This window comes from Myotis lucifugus, unplaced genomic scaffold (genome assembly GCF_000147115.1).
Source record: "Myotis lucifugus unplaced genomic scaffold, Myoluc2.0 scaffold_84, whole genome shotgun sequence".
In the NCBI taxonomy this organism is placed as follows: domain Eukaryota; kingdom Metazoa; phylum Chordata; class Mammalia; order Chiroptera; family Vespertilionidae; genus Myotis; species Myotis lucifugus.
This window is the reverse complement of record NW_005871132.1, coordinates 2977072-3001375: the sequence shown is the minus strand read 5'-3', so window position 1 is coordinate 3001375 and position 24304 is coordinate 2977072. Positions and strand designations below refer to the sequence as shown.

Below are 24304 nucleotides of genomic sequence, written 5' to 3'. Positions count from 1 at the left end.
TTTTCCATGCAGGAGGCCACTCTCTGCACGAAGAAGGATGGACCTAGAACAGAGAGCAAAAAAGAGGACACCCATTCAGCAGATAGAGGCTATGTGGCAGCAGATCACCTACATGTCTCTGTTATCAGATGTCATCCTAACCACATCCCCCATTTTATCATTTTCCCTGATAGAGCTGCCAAAATCTCAAAGCCTGATCATCAAACTCTTTGTCTATAGGCTCTGCCCAGTCCCAATATATCTCTCAGTGGGAGTTTACTTTTGTGGAATGATGCTTTTTTCTTTTTTAATTATTGAAGAATGGTGAATATTTATCAAAAGCTCAGCTGTAAGTACCCATACATATGAAAAACATTGCCTAAACATGGACAAGAAATATATCCATCCCTCTAGAATATTGATTTTTTTTAAAAAAATAGCTTTATTGCAATGAACTGCACATATTCAAAGTGTATGATTTCATAAGTTTTGGCGTGTGTATATTCATTAAACATGGTGTATAAGCCACAAAAACTTTCTCATATACCTTTATCTCCCTTTCCTGGGAGATTGGTCCTTATATCCCCTGTCCCTGTCCCTGTCCCTAGGCAACTATTGATCTGCTTCCTGTCACTTTAGATGATTTGCATGTCCCAGAATTTTACATAAATGGAATCATACAGTATGTACTTTTTTCCCATCTTCTTTCACTTGGCATAGTTATTTTGAAATTCATCCATGTTGTGGTGTGTTTCAGTGGTTCTTTCCTTGTTATTGTAGAGTAGTATTCCAATTTGTAGACGCATTTCAGTTTGTTTCTCCATTCACTGATTGATGGATGTTTGGGTTTGTTTCCAGTTTGTGGCTATTAAAAATGAAACTGCTATGAATATTCATGTACAAGTCTTTATGTAAACATATCCTTTCATTTCTCTTAGATAAAAACCCAAGTGTAGCCCTAGCTGGTTTTGCTTAGTGGATAGAGCTTCGGCCTGCGGACTGTAGGTCCTGGGTTGGATTCTGGTCAAGGGCATGTGCCTAGGTTGTGGGCTCAATCCTCAGTAGGGGGCGTGCAAGAGGCAGCCGATCAATGATTCTTTCTCATCATTGATGTTTCTAGCTCTCTCTCCCTCTCCCTTCCTCTCTGAAATCAATAAAAATATATTTTTTAAAAAGGGGGGGAACATCTTAAAAAGAAAACACCCACGTGTAGAATGGTTGGATCATGTGGTAGGTGTATGTTTAACTTTTTAAGAAATAGCTTGTTTTCCAAAGTGATTGTACCATATTACATTCTCACCAGCAGAGTTTTAGAGTCCCTTTCCTCCACATCCTCTGCAACATTTGACTTGGTTGGTCTTTTTTATTTTAGCCATTCTAATTAGTGTGTGTAATAGTATCTCATTGTGACTTAATTTGCATTTCCTTAATGCAATGTTGAGCATCTTTTCACATATACACAAGAAACTCTGTTTCACATACAACTGTAAGCCTACTTTTGCCTCACCCTGTAATAGTAGATCTTCTTTGGTGAAGTATCTGCTCATTTCTCACACATTTTTAAATTTAGTTGTTTGTTTTCTTATTACTGAGTTTTGAAAGTTCTTTTTTTAAAATTCAGGATATGTCCTTTATCAGATATATGATTTGCAAGTATTTTCTTCCAATTTGTGGCTTTTCTTTTTATTCGCTGAAGAGTATCTTTCAAAAAGAAGAAGTTTCTAATTTTGATGTTTAATTTACCTAATTTTTTTATGAATTATGTTTTTGGTATTAAATCTAAAAAACTTTTGCCTGACTCAAGGCCCCAAAAGGTTTTCTCCTGTGTTTACTTATAGTTTTAAGAGTTTTCATTTTTACAGTTAGGCCTATCATCATTTTTTAGTTAATTTTGAAATATGGTGTGCTACATGGATCAAAGTTCATTTTTTTAATATATGGATATCCAATTGTTCCAGCAACAATTGTTGACAAGACTATCCTTTCTTCATTGAATTACCTTTGTTGAAAATCATTTGTCCATAAATGTCTTGATCTGTTTCTGAATTCTACTGTGTGTCATGGATGTAGTTTATTTTAACACAAATACCATATTACCTTGATTACCGTGGCTTTATATTAAATCTTGAATTAGGGATTGTTACCTCTCCAACTGTGTTCTCTTTCAATGTTGTTTTTGCTATTCTAGATCCTTTCAATTGTCATTTGGGTTTTTGAATCAGTTTGCAAATTTCTACAAAAATCCTGTGGAGATTTTGATTGAGATTGTGTTGAATTTATAGATCAAATTGTAGAGCATTGACTTCTTAACAATGTTGTGTCATTTAACCCATGAACAGAGTATATTTCTCCATTTATTTAGGTCTTCTTTAATTTATCTCAGCATTTTTTTTGTATTTTTTAGTGGAAGTCTTTTACACCTTTTATTAGATTTATAACTAAGTATTTTATATTTTTGTGCTACTATACATGTTATTGTTTTTTATTTCACTTTCCAATTTTGTCTTGCTAGTATATAGAAGTATGATTGATTTTTGTATGCTGACCTTGTTTGCTGCAAATCTTACTAACCTACTTATTAATTCTAGTAGCTATTTATTTATTTACATTTGTCTTCTTTATCCCGAATTGACCACCCGCCCCCCCAGCCATTCCCACCCCAGGCAAGAATTCTAGTAGCTTTTTAAATAGAATCCATCAAATTTTCTACATGGATTATCATATCATATGTGAATAAAGATAATTTCTGTCCAATCTCTTGTATGATGGCACTGTCTAGATTCTAGAAACAACAGTACAATGTTCAATAGAAGTGCTGAGAGCAGACACTCTTGAGTTGTTCTTTATTTTATGGGGAAAGCATTCAGTCTTTCAAAGCTAAGTAAGATGTTAGCTATCATTTCATTGTAGATACCTTTTATTTGGTTGGGGAAGCCCCTCTATTCCTATTTTTCTGAGAATTTTTATAAAGAATTGATGTTGTGCCCTGGCCGGTTTACCTCAGTGTATAGGGCGTCAGCCTGTGGACTTAAGGGTCCTGGGTTTGATTCCTGGTCAGGGCACATACCTAGGTTGCAGGTTCAATCCCCAATAGGGGGCATGCAGGAGGCAGCCAATCAATGATTCCCTCTCATCATTGATGTTTCTATCTCTCTCTTCCTCTCCCTTCCTCTCTGAAATCAATAAAAATATATTTTAAAAAATAAAGAAAGAATTGATGTTGGGTTTTGTAAAATGCATTTTCAATGTTTGTTGACATGATTACATGTTTTTGTTTTTTTAGTTGTTCATATGTTGGATTACATTAAATGATTTTAGAATCACAAACCAACCTTGCATTCCAGACAAACTCCACTTGGACATGATGTATTATCCTCTTCTTATATTGTTGGATTTATTTTGTTTATAATGTGAATTATTGTTCATAAGGGATATTGCTCTGTAATTTTCTTTTCTTGTAAAATCTTCCTCTGGCTTTGGTATCAGGGTAATGCCAGCCTTCTAGGATGAATTGGGAAGTATTCCCTCCTCTTTAGTTCCTGGAAGAGTTTTTGTATAATTGGCATTCACCTTGTATAAGTACTTTACAATAGTATTCTTCTATTTCTCCCCTTCTCAATCTTTGTTCTATTGTTTTTACTTTTACATGTTATTTTTTTGTTTGTTTAAAATTAGTTATCTTTTTAAAAATCAAATATCTGATGGAGGAGAAAGAACTTATTTAAAAATTTTTTTTTATTGATTTCAAAGAGGAAGGAAGAGAGAGAGAGAGAGAGAGAGAAACATCAATGATGAGAGAGAATCATTGATTGACTGTCTCCTGCATGCTCCCTATTGGGGACAAGCCCACAACCCAGCATGTGCCCTGACCTGGAATCATACCATGACCTCCTGGTTCATGGTGACACTCAACCATTGAGCCACAATGGCTGGGCTAAAATTAGTTATCTTTTAAAGATATATTTAAAAATAAAAATCAATCACATATTTTTCCATGAAGTTAACATTTCCAGAGCTCTTACTCTCCTTGTACAGGTATTCTTTTGATGTTATTTTCCTTTTTTCTGAAAAAGGATCTCTAACATTCCCATGCAAGTGTGCTAGTGCTGAATTTTTTCAGCTTTTGTTTATCTGAAAAAGTCTTTATTCCACCTTTGTTTCAGAAAGATATTTTCTGTTGGATGTAGAATTCTAGGTTGAGGTTTTACTTTTTACTCTTAGTACTTTAAAGTTTTTTCTCCACTGTCTTCTCACTTGGCCTTCTACCTGATGAGATATCTGGTCTTCCTTATCTTTGTTTCTCTTTATATAATGTATCTTTGTTTACTGGTTGCTTTAAAGATTTACTCTGAATCACTGGCTTTGAACAGTTTGATTAAGCAACCGATTGCTTTTATCTTACAAACACCAGGAATCATGTAACTGGTTGTGCTTTCTTCTTTCCATTGGTTGACAAAAACTCAGTCCCACATTTATGCCCCAATTCACGAATGTTATGTATGCTACTCACCTGAGGTTTTATCATAATTCTTTTTCATTATCTCTTTTTTTAATGTGTTTCAGTTTTTATCCTATTGCTAGATATGTGTTTTCTTAATTTTATTTTTGTAGTCACAAAAGTAAGGCTTTTTTGTGTATGAAGTCAAGTGATTTATATAAGTATAAAAAAAGTGTTAGCAACTCCTCAGCTCTCAATCCCATCCACCAGGTTAATGGTTTTAATAGTTTTATGTGAAAACTCCCACATCTCTCTATCTGCTCAAATACACATATCTAGAAATAATGGAGTATTTACTTTATAGAACCCTTGAATCTTTTGTGGAAAAAGCCAGAATATGGGAAATATAAACAAATGGACATGTTTAATGGTGATGATGATATGGACACAGAAATCATTGTAAATATTTAGTATCTGTTTCACCTTTGATGGCTGGATGTGAGGCTTTTGGGGAGAACTAACCCTGGAGTCTATAGCTCAGAGCATGTAGGACACTCTAGCCCCTGTGTAGCCGATGAGCTAAGGAAAATTATGACCTTGACTCTTTTTCAGATCATCAAAGACCTGCAGCTACTGGGGCTGGTGGCAGCCCTGGTGATAGCTGATGTGATCCTACTCCTGACGTGGGTATTGACTGATCCCATCCAATGCCTCCAGATTCTCGGTGTCAGTATGACGGTGAGGGGCCCAATTCCTGGAGAATTCACTTCCTGACCTGGGGGGACTGGCTTCTGTGGGCACACAGGGGTCGTTCTCCCAGTAGCACTCACTGTGTGGCATCCTCCCAACAAGAAGATAAGTGACACAAAGAGGAGGGAGAGTGAGGAGCTGCGGCTGCTGTGAATGCCTTGTCTGCAAGGTGTGCTCCCGCTCCCGCTGCTCCTCCTGCCGCAGGTGTCCTCCAGCTGCATCCACTAAGATGTCAGCACACTGGAATCTGCCTGGCAGTTATCTCTGCTTCCACATTATCAATAATGAGCAACAGGAAGTTGCCTTCCCCTAGTTGTTGGGAAGTAAAAGTAGGAATTTGAGGTTGTCTTTGGAGTCAGTCAACCCTGGTTCAAATCCTAGCTCTACTACTTTCTAGCCAGGTGACCTTGGGAAAGTCATTTAACCTCTCTAAGTCTCTATTTCCTCATAACTAAAATGGAGATAATACTACTACCTGTTTCTTAGGGCTTTGGTGATAAGTAAGTAAAAGCCTGCAGGTAAAGAACTCAATTGTGCCCGATACATAGTCTTCAATTGATAGGAAATCCTATGTTCCTAGACTCACAGGGGCTGGAGAATACAGTGGAACCTTGACATTGCAGATTTAATATTTAAGGTTTCAACTGTTGACAAATAGTAGGAATTTATAATTCTGCTGGTGCATTAATGCGAATCATTATGGTAGCAAAGCACACAACAGAGGGTAAGCCCTGCTGCCACCAAACATCCAACTTTATTGTCTTTTCCTCCAATTAATAGTCACTCTCATTTATTTAATGGAGTCAACTAAATTTTATAGCTTTTACACATTAAGGGGGAAAATAGAGGCTGTACAGGAGTTCACACTCCAGGACCTTCACAGGGATCTGCTGTGTGTTCCTGGTAATTGTGGGTGCCCTCAGTACTGACTCTGTGTCCCTCCTAGGTGACAGGGAGAGAAGTGGCCTGCTCGCTGACCAGCACACACTTCTGCGCTTCCCGGTACTCTGATGTCTGGATTGTTCTTGTTTTGGGATGCAAGGTTGGTATCCACATCTTCTTGGGGTACAGTCTGTCTGTCACCAACAAAATGGACATATATGAAGGAGGAATTAATGAGGTGATTCCTGCAAAGAATCTTGAAATCAGGAAGACCTCTGTTGATACATAACTCTCACAGCCAGGACCCTTATTATTTCTTTACATTGGGGAGTGGGGTGTCACTTTTTCAACTCTTTGGACTTCCTCATTTTGTTCTCCCCAAGTCATGTGGAATTCACCTACTGTTTCTCCCATTTCTTGGCTTGGTTTTAAGTTTACTTGTAAATATCAGTTTTCTTCCCAAATCCCTGCAAGGAAGTCTGTGTCAAGGTATCCTGCTGCCGTTCACCCACCTCACTCTCACTCTGGTTGGAAGACGGGCTGGCTCTAACACAGATGGCAACACCCAGGGTGTCCTTTGAGTGATTCCAGCTGCCTCAAGTGTCTCCCGCCCTGAATCTCCCATCATTAGACTCATTTGTCTCTGGTAGATGGTAAAAGTAGGATATTATTTCCAGAGGGTACAGGATACCTACATAGGGCACTGAGGGAGGTCCCTAGAACCAACTGTACTGTTAGCTGGTTTTCAGCTTGTAGGGACAGAGAATCTGGCTGTGGGAGCATAGGGCAGGCCTGTTTCAATGAATAGGGTGAGCCCTGGGTGGCAGGAGCCTGTCTGTCGATTATCAGGGCAAAAAGGCCTGGTTGACTGATTGCTGGCAGAGTAGGAGTTTTTCTCCAAAGGTAAACTTTCAAGTGGGTGCTTCAGAGAAAATAGCCTTGGGGATGGGCAGGGATGGGACAGGGAAATGTTGCTTTTAAATTATGTGCATATATTATTACTTCGATTGAAATATTTTCAAAAGAAAATACTAGGAAGTGCACAGCTCTTTCCTGGTTTCTTGCTTAAGAAAATGAGCTTCAGAACATGACAGAGCAGGGTTTGAATTCTGACTCAGCCCCTTTCTAGCTGACCCTGAACCTCATTTGACCTCTCAGAGCCTTAGTTCCCTTACGTAAAATGGGGTGATGATAATATCCACTCAGAACTGTTTTGAGTTTCAAAGGAGTTAATGCATGGCAAGAGTTTTCAACCACTCCTGCCCCATAGTAAGAGCTCAGTAAATTTTAGTTATTATTATTAATCTTCTACTGCTCCCCTAGAGTCTAGGGCCTAGACATTTCTGAAAATCACAGCCCCTCTCCCACTTCCTCAAGCCCTAGAGAAGAGCATGTCCTCCCCAGCAGCAACGCGGCACGTCCCCCATAGCAACTCACTTTGTGACTCAACTTGATTTATTTTCTCCATTGCCTTTTATATAAATACCATTTCTATTTGATTTCACTGTAATATCTTTCTGAAGGACAAAGAAAGAAAAGGGGGAAAGAGTGCTGAGCATCAGGAAACTGACTGAGCCAGCTGCCCATGGGCTTCCTGGTCCATGAGCAGTCCTTGGGGAAGACCCAAATCTCTGCATAAAGTCCCAGGAGCCCCCACCTGCACCTGTCTGCTGCCCACTACCCCACACTTCTCAGCAGTGAAGGCAAATGACCTACAAGTATATGTGATTCATTTAAGCACGAGTCATGGATGTATAGGGGCTCTATTAATACCTAGTTCCCATTGGGCAAGGATTGTAATGGAATTGGATTTTTTGTTGTTGTTGTTAATCCTCACCCAAGGATATTTTTTCCATTGCTTTTTTAGAGAGAGTGGGAGAGAAGGGGCCAGGGCAGGGGAGAAAAACAGAGAGAGAGAGAAATATGGATGTGAGAGAAACACATTGATTGGTTGCCTCCTGCACAACTCCTGCATGATTCCCGACCAGGGCCGGGTATCGAACAGCAACCCAGGTATGTGCCCTTGACCGGGAATCAACCGCCCTCCCAACTCCCTCTGTGTGCACAGGGCTCATGCTCTAACCACTGATTGACACCAGCCAGGGCTGAGATTTTTAAATAGAATCAGATATCAACATTTTAAAAACAAAGAGTTACTTTTATTCACTTTCGATTAAAGTACTCCTAATCCAACTCTGCCAAATGTCACCTGATGGCATCAGTTTCCCAAAAGTCAGGCCCCTCTGGCCTCCTGACTGGTGTATCTTCTAACCATTGAAGGTCTCAGGGTGGCACGTCAGGCCCCACTTGGGACACTGGACATTGGGGGCATCCAGAAGGCATCTCTGCCATGCTGATCCTTTACTCTAGGCCAGTGGTTCTCAACCTTCCTAATGCCGCGACCCTTTAATACAGTTCCTCATGTTGTGGTGACCCCCAATTTCATTGTTACAAATTGAACATAATTAAAGCATAGTGATTAATCACAAAAACAATATGTAATTATATATGTGTTTTCCGATGGTCTTAGGCGACCCCTGTGAAAGGGTCGTTCGACCCCCAAAGGGGCCGCGACCCACAGGTTGAGAACTGCTGCTCTAGACTGTCAGTCCTCCCAAAAATTATCGCCAGGACTGTACCTGTAGGTGGAGCTAGTCAGGTGGGGGCATTTTGGGACACTGGCAGGTGCCCTGCTGATACCTGACCTTATTTATATTCATTGTTAGTTCTCCCTCTGAGTCCCCTAGTTCCCACCCCACCTCATCCCCCATGGCATCTTCATGTTCAGTTATAAAACACGGACACTTGTGTCTTGCCTTCAATCTCCCTAGCAGGCCGAGCTCCTTGAAAGGACCATGGCTTAGTTCTCCTTGTAGCACTGGTTCCTGCCCTACACCTAGCATGGTACTTTACACATAGTCAGGTGGACTTACGTTGCATCTACAGTATATGTTATGTATTATTGATTAAAGTTTTGATTTCTGTTTAAATGCAGCTCCTTCCAAGAGAGAAAGCTCTTTAAGGTGCTGGGTGTGGTTTTCTTCTTAGTAGAAATGAGAACTTTGAGAGCAAGTTTTTTGTTTGTTTGTTTGTATTTTTAATATATTTTTATTGATTTCAGAGAGGAAGGGAGGGGGATAGAGAGATAGAAACATCAATGATGAGAGAGAATCATTGATTGGCTGCCTCCTGCACGCCCCCTACTGGGGACCGAGCCCACAACCGGGGCATGTCCCCTTGACCGGAATCAAACCCAGGACCCTTCAGTCTGCAGGCTGATGCTATATCCACTGAGCCAAACCAGCCAGGGCAAGAGCAGCTTTATATTCATGAGAAAGAGGAAAGAACAGGGCCCTGGGTTCCCGGTGGTGGGGGCTGGGAATGTCACAAAGTGGGTGAAGGGTATAGATGGAGCCTTTGCTGCCTGTGCCTGCTCCACAGGCTCGTCGAGTTCCCAGCCTGCCTTTGTCCTCCTGCTTCCACTCTTCATCTCCCGTAAACACCCACTGGCACAGAGCCTCTGCTAGCCTGGAGAGGTCCTTTGTGTAAATCAGAAAAGGCCTCCCTTCTAGGCAGATGCAGTCTTGCAGGTGCAGGGCTTGGCAAGCAGATGGTGCCTGTGGGAAAATTAGAAAAATGAGCCCCTTCCTCGGGGCATTGCTACTGCCGCTGCACATGTCTGGGCAGACAGGCCACGAGGGTATTTCAGCTTCCATGTGGCCCTCAGCTCCACGCAGTGCAAAACCACACGGTGGACGTGGCAGCCCTCACCACCAGCAGCACGATGTGCCCGCAGCCCTATCTGTAGGGCTCCTGCCCGCCTATGCCCTCGGGTCCTGTGCCTCTATCCCGGCAGAGTCCCGTCTTGCTGACCTCTGATAAACCAATTCTCAGGGCAGGAGAGGAAAATAACATTTATTAAGCACCTACTAGGTGCCAGAAGCACCCTAAGGGTCTCTCATGTCTGAGTAAACCCTCGTAGCACCCCTTTAAGGTGGGTATTATCACCCTTATTTTAAATGGTCCCAGCCCTCCTGCTCTTTAACCCTGTCTGTTATTCCACTTCCCCGAGCCTCTGGTTCTCCCTCCGCATCCAGGGTCTGCTGCTGCTGTATGGTGCCTACCTGGCTGGCCTGACCGACCACGTCAGCTCTCCTCCTGTGAATCAGTCTTTAACCATCATGGTTGGGGTCAACCTTGTGGTGCTGGCCGCTGGGCTTCTTTTTGTGGTCACCAGATACTTGCACTCCTGGCCCAACCTGGTCTTTGGCCTCACATCCGGGGGAATCTTTGTTTGCACAACCACCATCAACTGCTTCATCTTCGTTCCCCAGGTATGTTCGAAGGAGAATTTGGCAGGGCCGGTCCTCCAGAGCATTGGCTGGGCATGATAAACTGCTCACTGTGTTTTCTCTCAAGGCTTCTGGGTAACATTTATTGGAGAGTCAGAAGGAAGGTGGGTTCCTGGTGAGCTGGCTCCTTCTGTTCTTCCCTCCTCGCTCTCCTGGAGGAAGACAGTTCGGCTCCCAGTCAGCAAAGAGGGCAGCCCAGAGTGGCTGAGTGCAGCGGTCCCACATTTCCACCCCTGGCAGCTGACTCGCAGACCTGCTTTTCTGCATCCTCCGTCTGTTTCACTGCTCCTCAATCCCTTCCTCATCTTGATAATGTCATTTTTTCCCTAGCCTGGGAGTCAGGAGCCTTTCTTTCCTGTTTAGGATTGCAGATTCACAGGGAAAACTCATTTGGAACTCTATGCAATTTTAAATGCTTTTTCTTTCTTTTTATTAGAGGAAAATAGAAAGCATTCCTCTTCTTTTTACAAAAAGGAGAAATAAAAACTCAATAAACATGTGTTTCATATTATAGGGATTAAAGAAAAAAAAATCAAACAAAGGAGGAAGATAGCAGCAGAAATGTCCAGACAGCAAAGGGGCAAAAGGGGATCTGGAGGGAAATGTAAAGGAATCATAGTCTCTGGAAGGAAAGTGATGTGAAATTATTTGGATTGGGCCCCAGGGTACCACTGAGCCACACACGTCTGAGTTAATGAACTTGACATTAGGCATTTTTCCTGTTTCCCTTCTAGTTCTCTTTTTGTTCCCCCAAGGCCTCCCTCATCCCACTCCCCCCTCAGCACCCCATCTGGTTCCGAATGCAGCTTCCAGTTGACTATGAATGACTTTACCATGGAGCACTAACCCATAAAATCACAGATGGAGGGTCACAGGGTATTTATAAAAGTGACAGTGGATTTGAGACATGAAGGTATGACACAGGCATAGGCTTTTTACTCTTCTGCCTTCTCACAAATTCTCATAAAAATACTCAAAAGAATAAACAAATATGGAAATATCTGTAGCAGCAGCACTAAAAATCAAGGATGAGTAGTGCCTCAATGCCAGAATCTAGAGGAATTTTCTTCCTTGCTCACCTCTACTATATAGTCTGAAAGAGCTAAATACTTGCTTTTCCAGCTTCCTTTACAGCTCGGGGTGCCCATGTGACAGTATTTTTTTGTTGTTGTTGTTTTTTAAATGTTTTTATTTTGATTTCAGAGAGAGGAAGGGAGAGGGAGCGAGAGATAGAAACATCAATGATGAAATAAAATCATCAATTGGCTGCCTCCTGCACACCCCCTACTGGGGATTGAGCCTGCAACCTGGGCATATGCCCTGACCAAGAATCAAACCATGACCTCCTGGTTCATGGGTCGATGATCAACTACTGAGCTACACCAGCCAGGCTATGTGACACAGTTTTGAACTCCAAAAGTTTTCTGAGAGGCTTCTGAGAAAGCTTTTGCTTTGCTGAAAAAGCTATGGGTGTGGCTGGCTTTGCCTCTTGTACCTTCTTTCTGCCTTGCATGTTTGTTGTGCCTGGAGCTATGACAGGCATCTTGTGACAATGAGGGAAAAGCCAAGAAATGCATTTACTATACTAGGAAACTATAGTTATTCCCGTGTAAAACTAAATTCAGAGGGAAAGGACCTATGAAGAGATTCTGCAATTCATAAGAAGAGATGCACAAATTTCTGGAGATTTGGACAAGTTTCCTTCCTCTGAAGGAAATAGAAGTTTTTAAAAGATAGCAAATTTGTTTTGTCAATAGGATTTAAAAGACATTGCCTCTCTTCAACCAAAGCAAACCATCATGAGAAGGACATAATCTTATATCATGAAATACTAAATAAGGATGAAAAACATTGTGTTAAATTCAAAACCCCAGTAGAAACACTGAATAGGCGATTGGACATAGCAAAATACTGAATTAGTGAACTAATGTAAGGCCACAGAACACAAGGAGACAGTTTAAAAATGAGAGACTAGGGCCCAGCTGGTGTGGCTCAGTGGTTGAGCATTGGCCTATGATCCAGGAGATCATGGTCTGATTCGAGGTCAGGGCACATGCTCGGGTTGCAGGCTTGATTCCCAGTTGGGGGCATGCAGGAGGCGGCCAGTCAATGATTCTCTCTCATCGTTGATGTTTCTATTTCTCTCTCCCTATCCCTTCCTCTCTGAAATAAAAAAATATATATATTTTTAAATGAGAGACTAGATCAAATATGGAGACCTTATCTAGGGATACAATTTAAAGCTAATAGGAATCTCTGAAAGATAAAAAATAATTTGGGGCAGAAGTAATCACCAAGGAACTATTAGAGGAAGCCTTCCTGACCTAAATAAAACAAGACCTCTCTCTGAAAATTGAGTGAATCAGCAACCTCCATGATGTGGCTCCACTTATATCTCCTCTCTGAGCACTCGCGGCTGTCCCTTTGGCATCCCAAGTCTCAGACACAAGACTTCCACCTCAGCACCCAGGACAGTCGTGATATCTAGGCACACTCCCATCTGCACACATAGACATAAAATGCAGGATGCAGTTCACCTTGAAATCTGGCTTCCAGGTTTAACAGCAAAAAGCACTTGATTTGTAAAGTGAGAGTGGCAGTGGAATTATGTTGGGATACAGGAACAGGATGGATGGACAGTGTTGGCCTTTCTCTTGCCTTCTCTCTGTTTCCCATTTTTCCTCCTAGCTGTCTTAAACTCCCTTTCTCTTACTTTATCTTTCCTTTTCTGTTTTCTCTCTCATGCCTTTCTCCTCTTGAACCGATCATGATCCAAAACTTTTTAAATCTAAAAGTAAGTAGGTTTGTCCGTTTTTTGTGCGCCTTTTAATGGACTTTCCCCTCTGGCTCAGTGGCCTTTGGTAGAAGAAAGAGTCTCCCTGTGAAAGCTGCACTGTGCATTCCCAGGAGAGAAAGACAGCTGAGCCAAGTTGGAAAAGTATCTGAGGAGAGCTACATGGGGAAGGAAGAGAGCAAGGAGAGGATACTTCCTCCTGCCACTGAGCCTTCAGACTGGACAGCGTGGGAGGGGTTTATGAAACCAAAGGCACAGATGCCTCAAGGGCAGTTAGGTGGCTCCAGAGAGCTGAGGGGAATGGCACAAGTGGACCAACTAGCATTCTACGCAGGCCCTCAGGAAATGCCTGAGTGTTGACGCCAGACACTGAGGTCATCACCAGCCATGAGCAAGCCTCTGCTTTTGTTGATGGTATCCTGCGTGTGAGCCATCTCCACACACATCTTCTCCTTCCCTCCCTCCACCTCTGAGAGACAGATAGGTCCTGAGATAGGACATGGTTTTCTCCTTTAATCCCCCAAAGTGTTTCACCTTCTCCTCCGTGTAAGTACTTAGGACTTCCTACTCTGCCCTAGAGATATCTGCATATGTCTCAGTGCCCCTACTAGAGAGGTGAGTTTTTTAAAGGAAAACGATTTGTTCATTTATTTATCCACTCATTTATTACCTGCTGGGAACATGCAGTTCAACACATGGCCCCATCTCTGGGTGTAGCTGGGAGCAGACATGAAAGGAATTATAATGCAGGTTTTAAGTGTTTGGGGAAGGCAAGTTACACGATGCTGAGGAAGGGGTGCCCCAGCCTGTCTAGGAACTCCATAACACCTTCTCAGAAAATGGGCCCAGTCTTGAAGAATAAGCAAGATTGGGGAAGGGCAGTGGGTGGCATTCAGATGGGGGAACAGCATGACAAGAGGTAGAGAGGGAGGAGAGAGAACAGGCTATGTTTGGAGCACCACAAATCTGCACTTTTTGAAGCACAGATTGAAGGAAGAGTGGCAGAAGGTTACTAGTAAGAGGTGACATCCTGAAGGTCCTCGTATATCCTGTTAAAGACTGGAGATTGAATCCCACTGTATTAGTTTCCTGTGGCTGCTGTAACAAATTAACACAAATGGAGTGACTTCATTCAGATGTATTTTCTTATAGTTCTGGCAGTCATAAATCAGAAACGGGTCTTATTTACTTGGCTACAATCAAGATGTCAGTAGGTCTGCATCCCTTCTGGAAGCTCCTGGGGCGAATCTGCTTCCATGCCTTTTCAGCTGCTAGAGGCCACCTGCATTCTGTGACTCCTGCCTCTTTCTCTATCTTTAGAGCCAGCAGTGCGACATCTTCAAATCTTTCTCTTTCTGATCTCCATTTCCATGGCCACTTCTCTTCTTCTGACTCTGACCCTCCTGCCTCCCTCTCATAAGGACTCATGATTACATTGGGCCCACTGTACAATCCAGAATAATCTCCTCATCTCACATCCTTAACTTGAGCACATTTACAGAATCCCTTTTGCCACATAAGGTAACATATTCACAAGTTCCAGGGCTTGGGGTGGGGGCCGCGGAGGGGGGGAGAGGAACACCTTGCGGGGGTGGGGGGCATTATTTAGCCTGCCACACCCACATAGCCCAGAGGCTGAAAAAACAGGAATGTGCCTGTCCTTCTGGAGGAAGGGTCCTGGAGAAGTCCAGAAATTGTGACCTGAGGTCATTTATTGCCATATTTCGGAAACTCCAACGGGTCAAGCCTGAAGGATCAGGATCCTCACGGACACGGAACTAAGGGGGCGGGGGCTTTCATCAGGGGGCACCTGGCTCCACCTGGCCAGCTGGGTTGAGACAGACCCAGAGCCCTGGATGTGCCCTTACACCAGTGCTGAGCAGTTCCTCCAGAGAGGGCTAGGCCTGGGGGTGCTGGGGAGAGAGAGGAGAAGCTCTACTGCTGAGGAAATGAGGAGTCCGAAAGGGAGCCCAGATACTGCGACACTGCTAGGTCAGTCCTAGGAGAACAACACTGGTGTCTGCTCCATCCACTCAGGACCGTATAGTGACCCTATGGTGCCAGGCTCCAGGAACTCCCGAGTAGGGTGGGGAGCTGATGGCACCCGAGGCTTTTGAGAAGGGCATCTGAGGGGGAGGTTCCTGGCCTGACCCAGTACAGATCACACCGACTCCTGATGGCATGAGGAACACGCAGTTCAACACATGCTGAGTACACAGAGGATGTGGAATTGAAATTGATGGAAAGATTTAGAATCCGATCTGAGCTTTACCAAATTGGGGTTAGGACGTGTTTAATGAGTGAGCAAAGAAGTCCCAGGATCCCTGTGAGGCTCCCACAGCCACCAACATCGTTCCTAAGGTGCCACAGTGCCAGGTGTACATCACTAGCACTCTCCATGCTGAGATTTCCTACAGGAAAAACAGACACTTCCGTCTCTGTAGCCTCCCCTGGCATCCGTGTCACTGGCATGCGCCGGATAGAGACAGTGTCCCAAAGGCTCAGGAGGATGGCCCTTGTTGGTGAATGTTCTGTGTTCAGCTCCATCCCTGTTAAGGCAAACTAGCCCATGCTCCCACAGATTGCTTCCTAAAAACAGTTTCTCCCAAAAAACTTTCCTTAGGACCCCACAGTTAACAGTCTCTGTCTTCTCAGCCGTGTTGAGGTCGTGTGGGGTGGCACAGTGACCCTGTTAAAGCTCTGGCTCTACTGCTAACCCCCTGCAAGGGCCTAGATCAGTCATATTCCTTCTGAGTCTTCCCTCATTTGTCTAGGAAGAAAAGATGGTCAGATCGCAGACCTAATATTCTGTCTTTTTTACTGCTATTTATTGCCATTTGTGGTTTTTTATCTGAGCTTTGATTATTGACTTGGGTTAGGAGTTCTCCAGCAAGGAACTGGGTTTGCAATCGCTGTGAGCACACCATTACTCAACGAATGAGGATAATTAAGGACAGCTACCTATAACTGGAAACAGTTTCACTTGAAACATACAGAGTTTAGATTGCTTAACCCTGTTATAGCTCATAAACTCTGGCTTTAGAACATGGCCCTGGGAGTATACTTCAATCTGGTTTTCTTTGACCAGTTCAGCAATGGTTGGGTCAAGCTAAGATGGTTCTATGTCATCTACTTATCATCTTCCTTTGGCACTTTGAAAACTATATCACCTTAACATTCTCTGTGCCTTCTGTCATTTCCGTCCATTAGCTTTCCAGAGCCCAGTACATTCTGAGGAGAGAATAGTTTGTGCATTAGTGTATCACCGTCATTCCTTGGTGTTTTGGAGAGCTAGTGAGAGAATGTGTTTCTGGGTGTGTAATTAAATAAATAACATATGCTCTGTTATTTAACAGCTGAAGCAATGGAAGGCATTTGAAGAGGAAAACCAAACAATTAGATGCATGGCCAAATATTTCAGCACTCCCAGCAAAAGCTGCCATGCCCCGTATGGTGAGGAACAGAATTGCCATGCCAGAGGAGAGAAAACCTCCATGGAAAGACTCCTCACAGAGGTAAGCGAGACCCCTGCCTGGTGGAGTCTCTATAAAGAACTCCAGTCACGCACCGGTGGGCCCCTGCTGTCCCATTGCTAATGTTCTTTCTTCTCCGCCCATTCCCCCACTTCCATTGGCAGCCAGCAAAACCTTGACATTTCCCCAGTGACTCTCCCACTGCTGATCCTCACCCACTTATTCAGTCATTGCACAGTTGTGTGCTGGACATTGTGCTAAGTGCTGATGAATAAAACAAATATAGTCCCTACTCTCGGGGAGCTCACAGTCTAATGGAAGAAATAGATGCTGATCAAGAGAATAATGAAGGGACAAATCAGGGTGGTAAGGCAGAATTATGGATGGTCAGGGCAAGGGAACCTAATTTAGAGCTGTCAGACAAGACTCTCTTAGCTGAGAGATGAAGGTTAAGTACAAACTGGCCAGAAAAGATTGTGGGGAAAAGCATTCCAAGCAGGGGAACAGAATTGGAAAGGCCCTGAGTTGTAGTGGATTCTAGCTCCTTCTGTATGATACATTCTTTCCTTACATAGAGCAGTGCCCTCATTTACAAGATCTTATAGGGCCCCTTACTGTATTTTCAGGTTCTAACTAGAGATCTCAATCATCCTACCACCCCAGAGAGGCAATAAGTGTCTAAAGGTGGGGAAGAGGGCTAAATAGGGCCTCTGAATACCATAATAGCACCAAGTCCTTCTTCTGTGCTTGAGCCAGAGTTGGCACCTCTCCCAGAACGGGGCACTGGGGTGTGGTCTTGCAGAAAGCGCATGGAGAAGCTGGAGGCTGCACTGCCTCAGAAAGAAGGCACAGGGCTCAGAAGAATTAGCCAATATTTTCACACCAACTACATTAGATTCCATGTTTTCTTCAGTACAGAACACACCTGAGTAGGTGCTATTTGGGAAACTATGTTTTTCTGTAATTGGACTGACAGGTGGTTATCAGGGATCCCTGTATGAGAGGACGGTGAGGTGGGAACCTAAGAAACACAGCCCGGTGAGGGGGTGAACCTTCCCTGCACCCCCTGTCGGTGCCCCTCTAGTCTCCCACACCATACCCTCAGTCTGGACCTTTTTAAAAAATCAGAGTAATACTTCTCTATTTCTGTACTATTTATGAAGCATTCAGGACCTATTTCAAAGCCAGATTTCTTCCCACCTGGCAAGGGAGTAGCATTGCCTTTGAGATACTCTGTGAAGTCTTCAAAGAAGCATTTTTTATTTTTTTTTTAGCTCAACAGAAGGCCAGAAACTTGGCGAGAACAGCCAGGATGGTTTTCATTCACAATCAGCTAATGTTGGAACAGCCAAGTGGCCTGACTCTTTAGCCTTATGGTAATTTATGACGTGCTGTTTGTACTTCTGCCACACTGACTACGCTGTTTCCCACGCAGTGACTATTATCTGCTCTATCCAAAAAGATGCCTTGAGTCTGCAGAGGAAGGGCCCTAATAGGGAGCAGATGCACAGGCAGTAAAAAGCTGGCCTCTCCCCAACACCCCACACCTGGTGCCTCTCTCCCAGAAAAGGCCTGGGAACCAGCCGCTGCCCCCAGGCGCCAGAGCAGGCCTAGAGAGGTCCCAGCTCTGGCATTGTCTGGTGGGCAAACCCGGCATCTTTCCTGCCTCGTCTTGTGCACAAACCCTGACTCCAGCTTCCCTCCACTGCAGCCCCTCTGCCGCCCTTGGTCCTCCTCTTACTTTCCCGTGACCTGGGAAGTCTACCTTCTCATTCTTGTCCCCCTCGCCACTATGGTCAGGGGTGCCCCAGGGGCTGTCCAGGGCAGCACCCATCACCGACTTCCCGGGCTGTGGGGAAGCCAGCAGGGAGAACCTTCCCAGGGCTGTAGAACCCCCTTCTACACTCCGCAGCAGAGGAACCTCAACTATTCTTTTTCTTCCCTGAGCCATAACAACCAGAGGGTGATTCCATCTCTCCTATGGCCTGTACCTTGTGAAACACACCTGTGGATGTTTGGCTTCCCCAGATGTGCCAAAAGTAATAATTAATAAGTTCATTTAAATGCAGCTGCCATGGTAGGTCAGATTTTGGTCTCACAGCGGCAGTGACTCACACCACGCCCCTAATTAGTATGCAGCCATGGTGAAATCAGAGTTCTACTTTTTTCTCTGAAAGGAGAGAAATTTACTGTTTAGACTGACATTTCTCAATCCGTCACCAGCCAATTTCAGATGGTTGGTCTGCTGGGAGAAGAGCATTCTTCCCAACTCAGCATTGATCCTATTTTTCTACACTCAAAGAAACTTGTGGGTAAGGCACAAAAAGACAGCATTCAGAGTTTACTTGCCAGGTTAGCTGTCAGCAGTTGGTGGCTTCCTCCTAACTCTGTGAGGCAGTTGAGGCCTCCTGAAGCCAGCCCGAACCCTCCTTCATGAGGAGGGGCTGCTGAGGAGGAAGAAAGGTGGGGTCCCTCCTGGGCAACCAGCACAGTGACCACTATGAGATGCTCAAGAGCTATCTGGCACCACCCAGGTATCACTAAGAGCCTGAATGACTGTCTCCAGGTTACTCATCCACTCTGCTCGTGGTGAGTCCCCAGGCATCCACACCTTCCCAGCAACGCCCCAACCTCACCACACTGGGGTGAGAAAGGGGAGATGGGCAGGCAGGTGCTCAGCTGCCAGCCCCTTCCGCTTATTCAGCACTTACTCACTGATCTGGGACTCTCCTGATAAAAGAAGTAGACTAAACCAGGATGTAACTGGGAGTTCCGGTATCAGAGAAATCACCTTCCTGCCTATAAATAGGGAGCAGTGATTGGCCTTGGAGTTGCTGCCAGAGACTATTGCTGGACTAGTTTACTCAAAGTACTGCTTTCTGAAAGGGTCCCTTCTGGGCAAGTCTTTCATCTCAACTTGAGAAGGCACCACAGGTGCGGTCCATAGGCGACTTGTGTCAGGTTTCCTAAAGAAGGGAAACAACTTTTTACTTCTAGGGCATAATAAGTGTATGTCCAAACGTGCATCCTCAGCTTTTTGAAGGTGATGGTAACAGAGAGGCAGCATTTGGGTATTCAGACAGAGTTCCTAGAACACGATGCTTGTGTTATTACCTTTCCAAACACCTGACCTGGGTTGTCTGCCCCAAGACCATCAGTTCCCCAGGATGATCTCTTCCCTCCTCCACCGCCTTTGATCATCAGCAATGTCAGAAGGTGGACATAAGGTCTGAGTTAGAGAGGCAGCTGCTGCTATCACCAGAGGATGCTCAGGGCACACCCACCATCAGTATGCTTCCTCCTACTTCATGCCCACAATCCCAGTCAGTAGGGACACACCTCTGCAGCTTGTACCCACCAGGCTTCCTGGGCACAGCCTGTGCAGAACTGCCCCAGCCTCATTCATCTTCTGGGCTCCATTCTAGATCTACTGAATCAGGTGTCAGAGACTTAGGCCCAATGATCCTATTAAAAAAAAAAAAAAAGCAAAGCTTCTCCAATAATTCTGATGCCTGCACTACTTTAGGAGCTACCAATAACTGATAGTGCCACCTGGAAGCTTTCACCTGCCACTCTGAGGTCCAGCCAAGGGAGGACATAACACCAATCTGAGATTCTCATTGGCCCCTCCTGGCTTATCTCTTTGGCCCAGACATCTCTACCCTTCTGGTTTTCTATTTTCTAGTCTGTTTAGCAAGAGGCAAAATACTTGTCTCCTCATTCAATCATCCTTTTGGGATGTGCCTCAAATTCGCCTGTATTTTGCAAAGGTGTCATAAACCCGGAGTTGGGCCATTATTCAGACTTGTGTCCTGCAGAGAGAGCGACCTGACTCTCTCCATTCTGAGGAGGGTGTGCACAGCCAGCAAGCAGCAAGCTGTGTCTCCTCCAACCTCCCATCTCACCGGCAATGCCACAGAGTGGGGACCTTAGGGGGAGATTAAGATTCTACAATAAACCGTGGTTAACCTTTATTGAGCACGAGGTGTCAGTTATTGTACTCAGCACTGTGTGTGCATCACATTTTTTCATTTTGTGGAGGTGCCTCCTCGGAGCCTAAGATCACCAGCTAATACCCAGAGGACCTGGGATTTAAACCAACGTCTTCTGGTGCTACACTTCCTCCACCCTGGGAGACAGTGTGGAAACCCTCAGCGGCATCTTTTGTTGATGGTTTTGCTTTTGTCTTACAGAAAAATGCTGTGATTGAAAGCCTGCAGGAACAAGTAAACAACGCCAAAGAGAAGCTAGTGAGGCTGATGTCAGCGGAGTGTACCTATGACCCCCCGGAGTGCGCTGTCCTCCCTGCCTCTTCCCATAGCAAGGAGGGTCAGGCTGCAGCCCCTGCGCACGGCCTGGCCACTCAGCGGCATTCGGAATGCCTCTCTGACTCTCCGAATGATACCAGTGCGGCGGCCCAGGACTCCCAGAGCACCTCAGTGCCCTCCTCAAGTGCACAAAGCCTCGAGGGGCCTGGGAAGGACACTGGCTCCTCCCCGGGGCGGAAGGAGATGTCTGACTTGAGAGACTTTTCTGATCATTTAAATTTGGGCTGCAGCCAGAAGCAGCAGGCTGGGCCAAACCAGGGTGCAGAACGGAGAGACCAGGGACCTACAGTCCCCCGCCAGAGCCTCACACCAGTTGAAGAAGGCTCTGTTCCCCAGAGACAGGGGCAGCGGGAGAACTCAGGGGAGCCCCAGAAGCAGTCAAGGGTCAATTCAGTGATCAGGGAGAAGCTTCAGGAAGTCCTACAGGATCTGGGCCTGGGCTCTGAGGCCCCCGTCCCCTCTTCTCTGTCTTGTCCCCAGCAGCCCTGGAAGAGCAGTGCTGCCCACGGCCCCCAGAAGATGCCCTTCTCCAGGGAGCTGGGCTTCAGCCCATACATGGTGAGGAGAAGGCGGGCAGCACAGCGGGCTCGCTCACACTTTCAGGGCTCTGTACCCTCACATGTGGGGCATCGGGCAAATAGGGTGGCATCTGGCACAAAAAGTGGGTTAAATGTGCAGAACCAGGACAGCCTCTGCTTGGACCCTCAAACTGCTGATTCCAGGGAACCCTCTTCCAAGAAGCTTTCGTTACTCCCAGATCCTCAAGGCAAGCCGGGCATCCAGGAGGACAGCAAACAGTGCCAGGCAGAGCCCCAGGGAGCTGAGAGAAGCTGCGCAGCCTTTCCTCACCAGCCTTCTGGTTCTGGCCGGGCACAGTGTCCCGCTGGCCCACGCCGATCACCAGATCTGCCTGAGCAGCGCCAGCTGCATTCCCTGAGGTCCCCGGGCTGTCTCTCCCTTTCTTCTCCACGCAACTACCTTGACACTGAGTCCAGCAGCTCAGACGAGTTCTTCTGCCACTGCCACCGGCCCTACTGTGAAATCTGCTTCCAGAGTTCCTCTGATTCCAGTGACAGTGGCTCTTCAGACTCTGACCCGGAGCATGCTGGGGGGCTGGCTTCCTGGGAAAAGCTGTGGGCCCGCTCAAAGCCTATCGTGAACTTCAAAGATGACTTGAAACCCACACTGGTGTGAACTGCAGCACAGCAGGCCTGGATAGAGAGGTCGGTCCAGGACAAGCCGTACCAAGGCCTACAGGAGGAAGGTGGGTTCTGGCCTCAGGAGAACACATCAGTGCCCTGCATTTGACCAGCCCTTACCATGTTTCAGCTATGCTCACTTGAGTACTCTTACCTTGAGCACTTCTTGAGTATCGCCTGTCTTGTTACTACCTCACAGCATTCCTGTAAAAGACTCCAGTTGAGTGACCATAAAAGATACTCTTTGGAAAAAGGTGCTAAATGAGCACAGAAGCTTTCCTATCCCGCTCAGTCTGTATTCCACAAAACTCTTCATATATACCACATGGCTGGCTGGTGGACAGACAGATGGAGAGATGGAGGAACTTTTCTACAGAACCAGAGTGGTGGACTATGACCCATCAAACTGGCCTTAAGATAAGTTTCCTACATCTTTGGGTGTCCCATTCTTGGTAGGGGGTGCGACTTTGTTTCTGCTAAAGGTTGAACAGCACCACCCCTGGTTCCGGCTTCTGGCCAGACTCAGCTCACAGCCACCTCTACAGCACTGTTTGTTCATGTCTTCCCACTATTATGGCACCTCACCATCATCCCCAAGATAGTCAGGTCTCCATGTGGCCACAGGCTACCCAGATCTCTCTCCTGGGCTTGGGTGGCACCTGATGCCCAGACTGTCTACTGGTCCTGTGGTCCATCCCTTTGACTCGGCCCATGGTGCCATTTTGGACTGAGGGGAAGCACACACTGGCAATCTCTGTTGGTCAAGGGGTGCTCTTGGTGCCATTGGGGTTACATGACCACCAATGGATACATGAACCTGGAAATAGAAAACAAGGAAATAGAAAGGAAGAAATGGGGGAGAAGAGGGCAGGAAAGAGAACAGGTTTTGAAATTTTACCTTGAATCTGGCACAGAACATGGCAGCATCCGAGTTCAGTAATTCCTTATGATAACCCTGGGAAGTAGACACTCTCATTCCCATTTTTACAGATGGGGCATGTGAGGCTCCAAGAACTGCGGTGACTTTCACAACTTCACACCAGCAGAGTGGTTCATGGAGAACTTGCCCACAGCCCAGGGGACTCCAAGTTGGTAGATTCTCCTGGGAATACATCTCTTGACTCATTCTTCTGGGAATGGCAAGCAGGCCAGACCATCAAGCAAGGGTGCTGTAGGAAAGCTGAGCTGTGCTCACCATGGAGTCCAGGACACCTGCCCCCAGATAACAAAACTGGGTTCCTCACTGTGGGAAGCCGTCCTCACTGCCTCAGGGGCCCCCTCTACCAGGATGTTGGTGAAGGATGAGTGCCAGGAACTCGTCTGCTGCCAGACCCAGAGGGAGAGCACAGATGGGTCCACTTTGCTTGTTGCTAATCTGGTTGTGGTTTAGAGGCCGCCCTCTGCCCCCATCCGTGTGTGTGCACATGTTCATGTGCAGGAGTCTGAGCCTCATTAGCTATGCCTGGGGGGAGGGGGGAGTTGGGCTCTGAAAGTCTCACAGAAGATTTGTCATGAACTCACAGGAGCTGCCAATATTCATGAGTCTCCTGACACTGGATTGGGAGGCTGTCTTGGTAGCGCAGCTTCTTCTGTTGTCTACTTTTGCATACAAATGTCATAATTTATTCTGCATGTGGGTTTGTAGTGTCTGCTTGTGCTGTTTGTTTGCTGTCCAAGTGATACCTTAATAAAAGAGAAGCAACTCCCAAGGCAAGTCTCTTCAGAAATTGTGGTCTCGGGCTGGGGTGTAGAGGCACAGAGAGTGGACACACAGCCACCAGAGTTGCCTTGGGTTACCCTGGGTTCCCAGGGCATCTTCTGCCAAACTTCATTTGTAACAGAAACAACTGCCCCAGTGGACAGGGGAAACTATGGAGACTCTGGACTCTTCCCACCCACGGGGGTCCTGTGGTTGGACTTCACCTCCCTCAGCTCCTTCCCTCCCAGCAAGGAACCAAAGGGAAGTAAACATTGCCTCTGCTACTGTCATCTGGGTTGTGCATGTCTCTGTTGGCCCTAAGGTCTTGCATGGAGCCAGTCATAATTCTGACCCAAGCATATATTACCCTGATGATTGAAACCTTTGGGTTGGAGGTATCCATCCTGATT

General features: G+C 45.6%; 1 protein-coding gene across 1 annotated transcript in view; it reads left to right on the top strand.

Moving 5' to 3' along the window:
* Positions 1-23904, top strand: part of GPR156 (G protein-coupled receptor 156) — a 112307-nt gene extending 88403 nt beyond the window's left edge. The window contains exons 7-11 of the mRNA XM_006090923.3: positions 5030-5155; positions 6114-6209; positions 10147-10383; positions 16552-16710; positions 20862-23904. Of these exons, the coding sequence (XP_006090985.1) occupies positions 5030-5155; positions 6114-6209; positions 10147-10383; positions 16552-16710; positions 20862-22190 (1947 nt within the window). The 3' untranslated portion in view covers positions 22191-23904. The remainder of the gene's footprint in view (positions 1-5029; positions 5156-6113; positions 6210-10146; positions 10384-16551; positions 16711-20861) is intronic.
* The last annotated feature ends 400 nt before the right edge of the window (positions 23905-24304 follow it).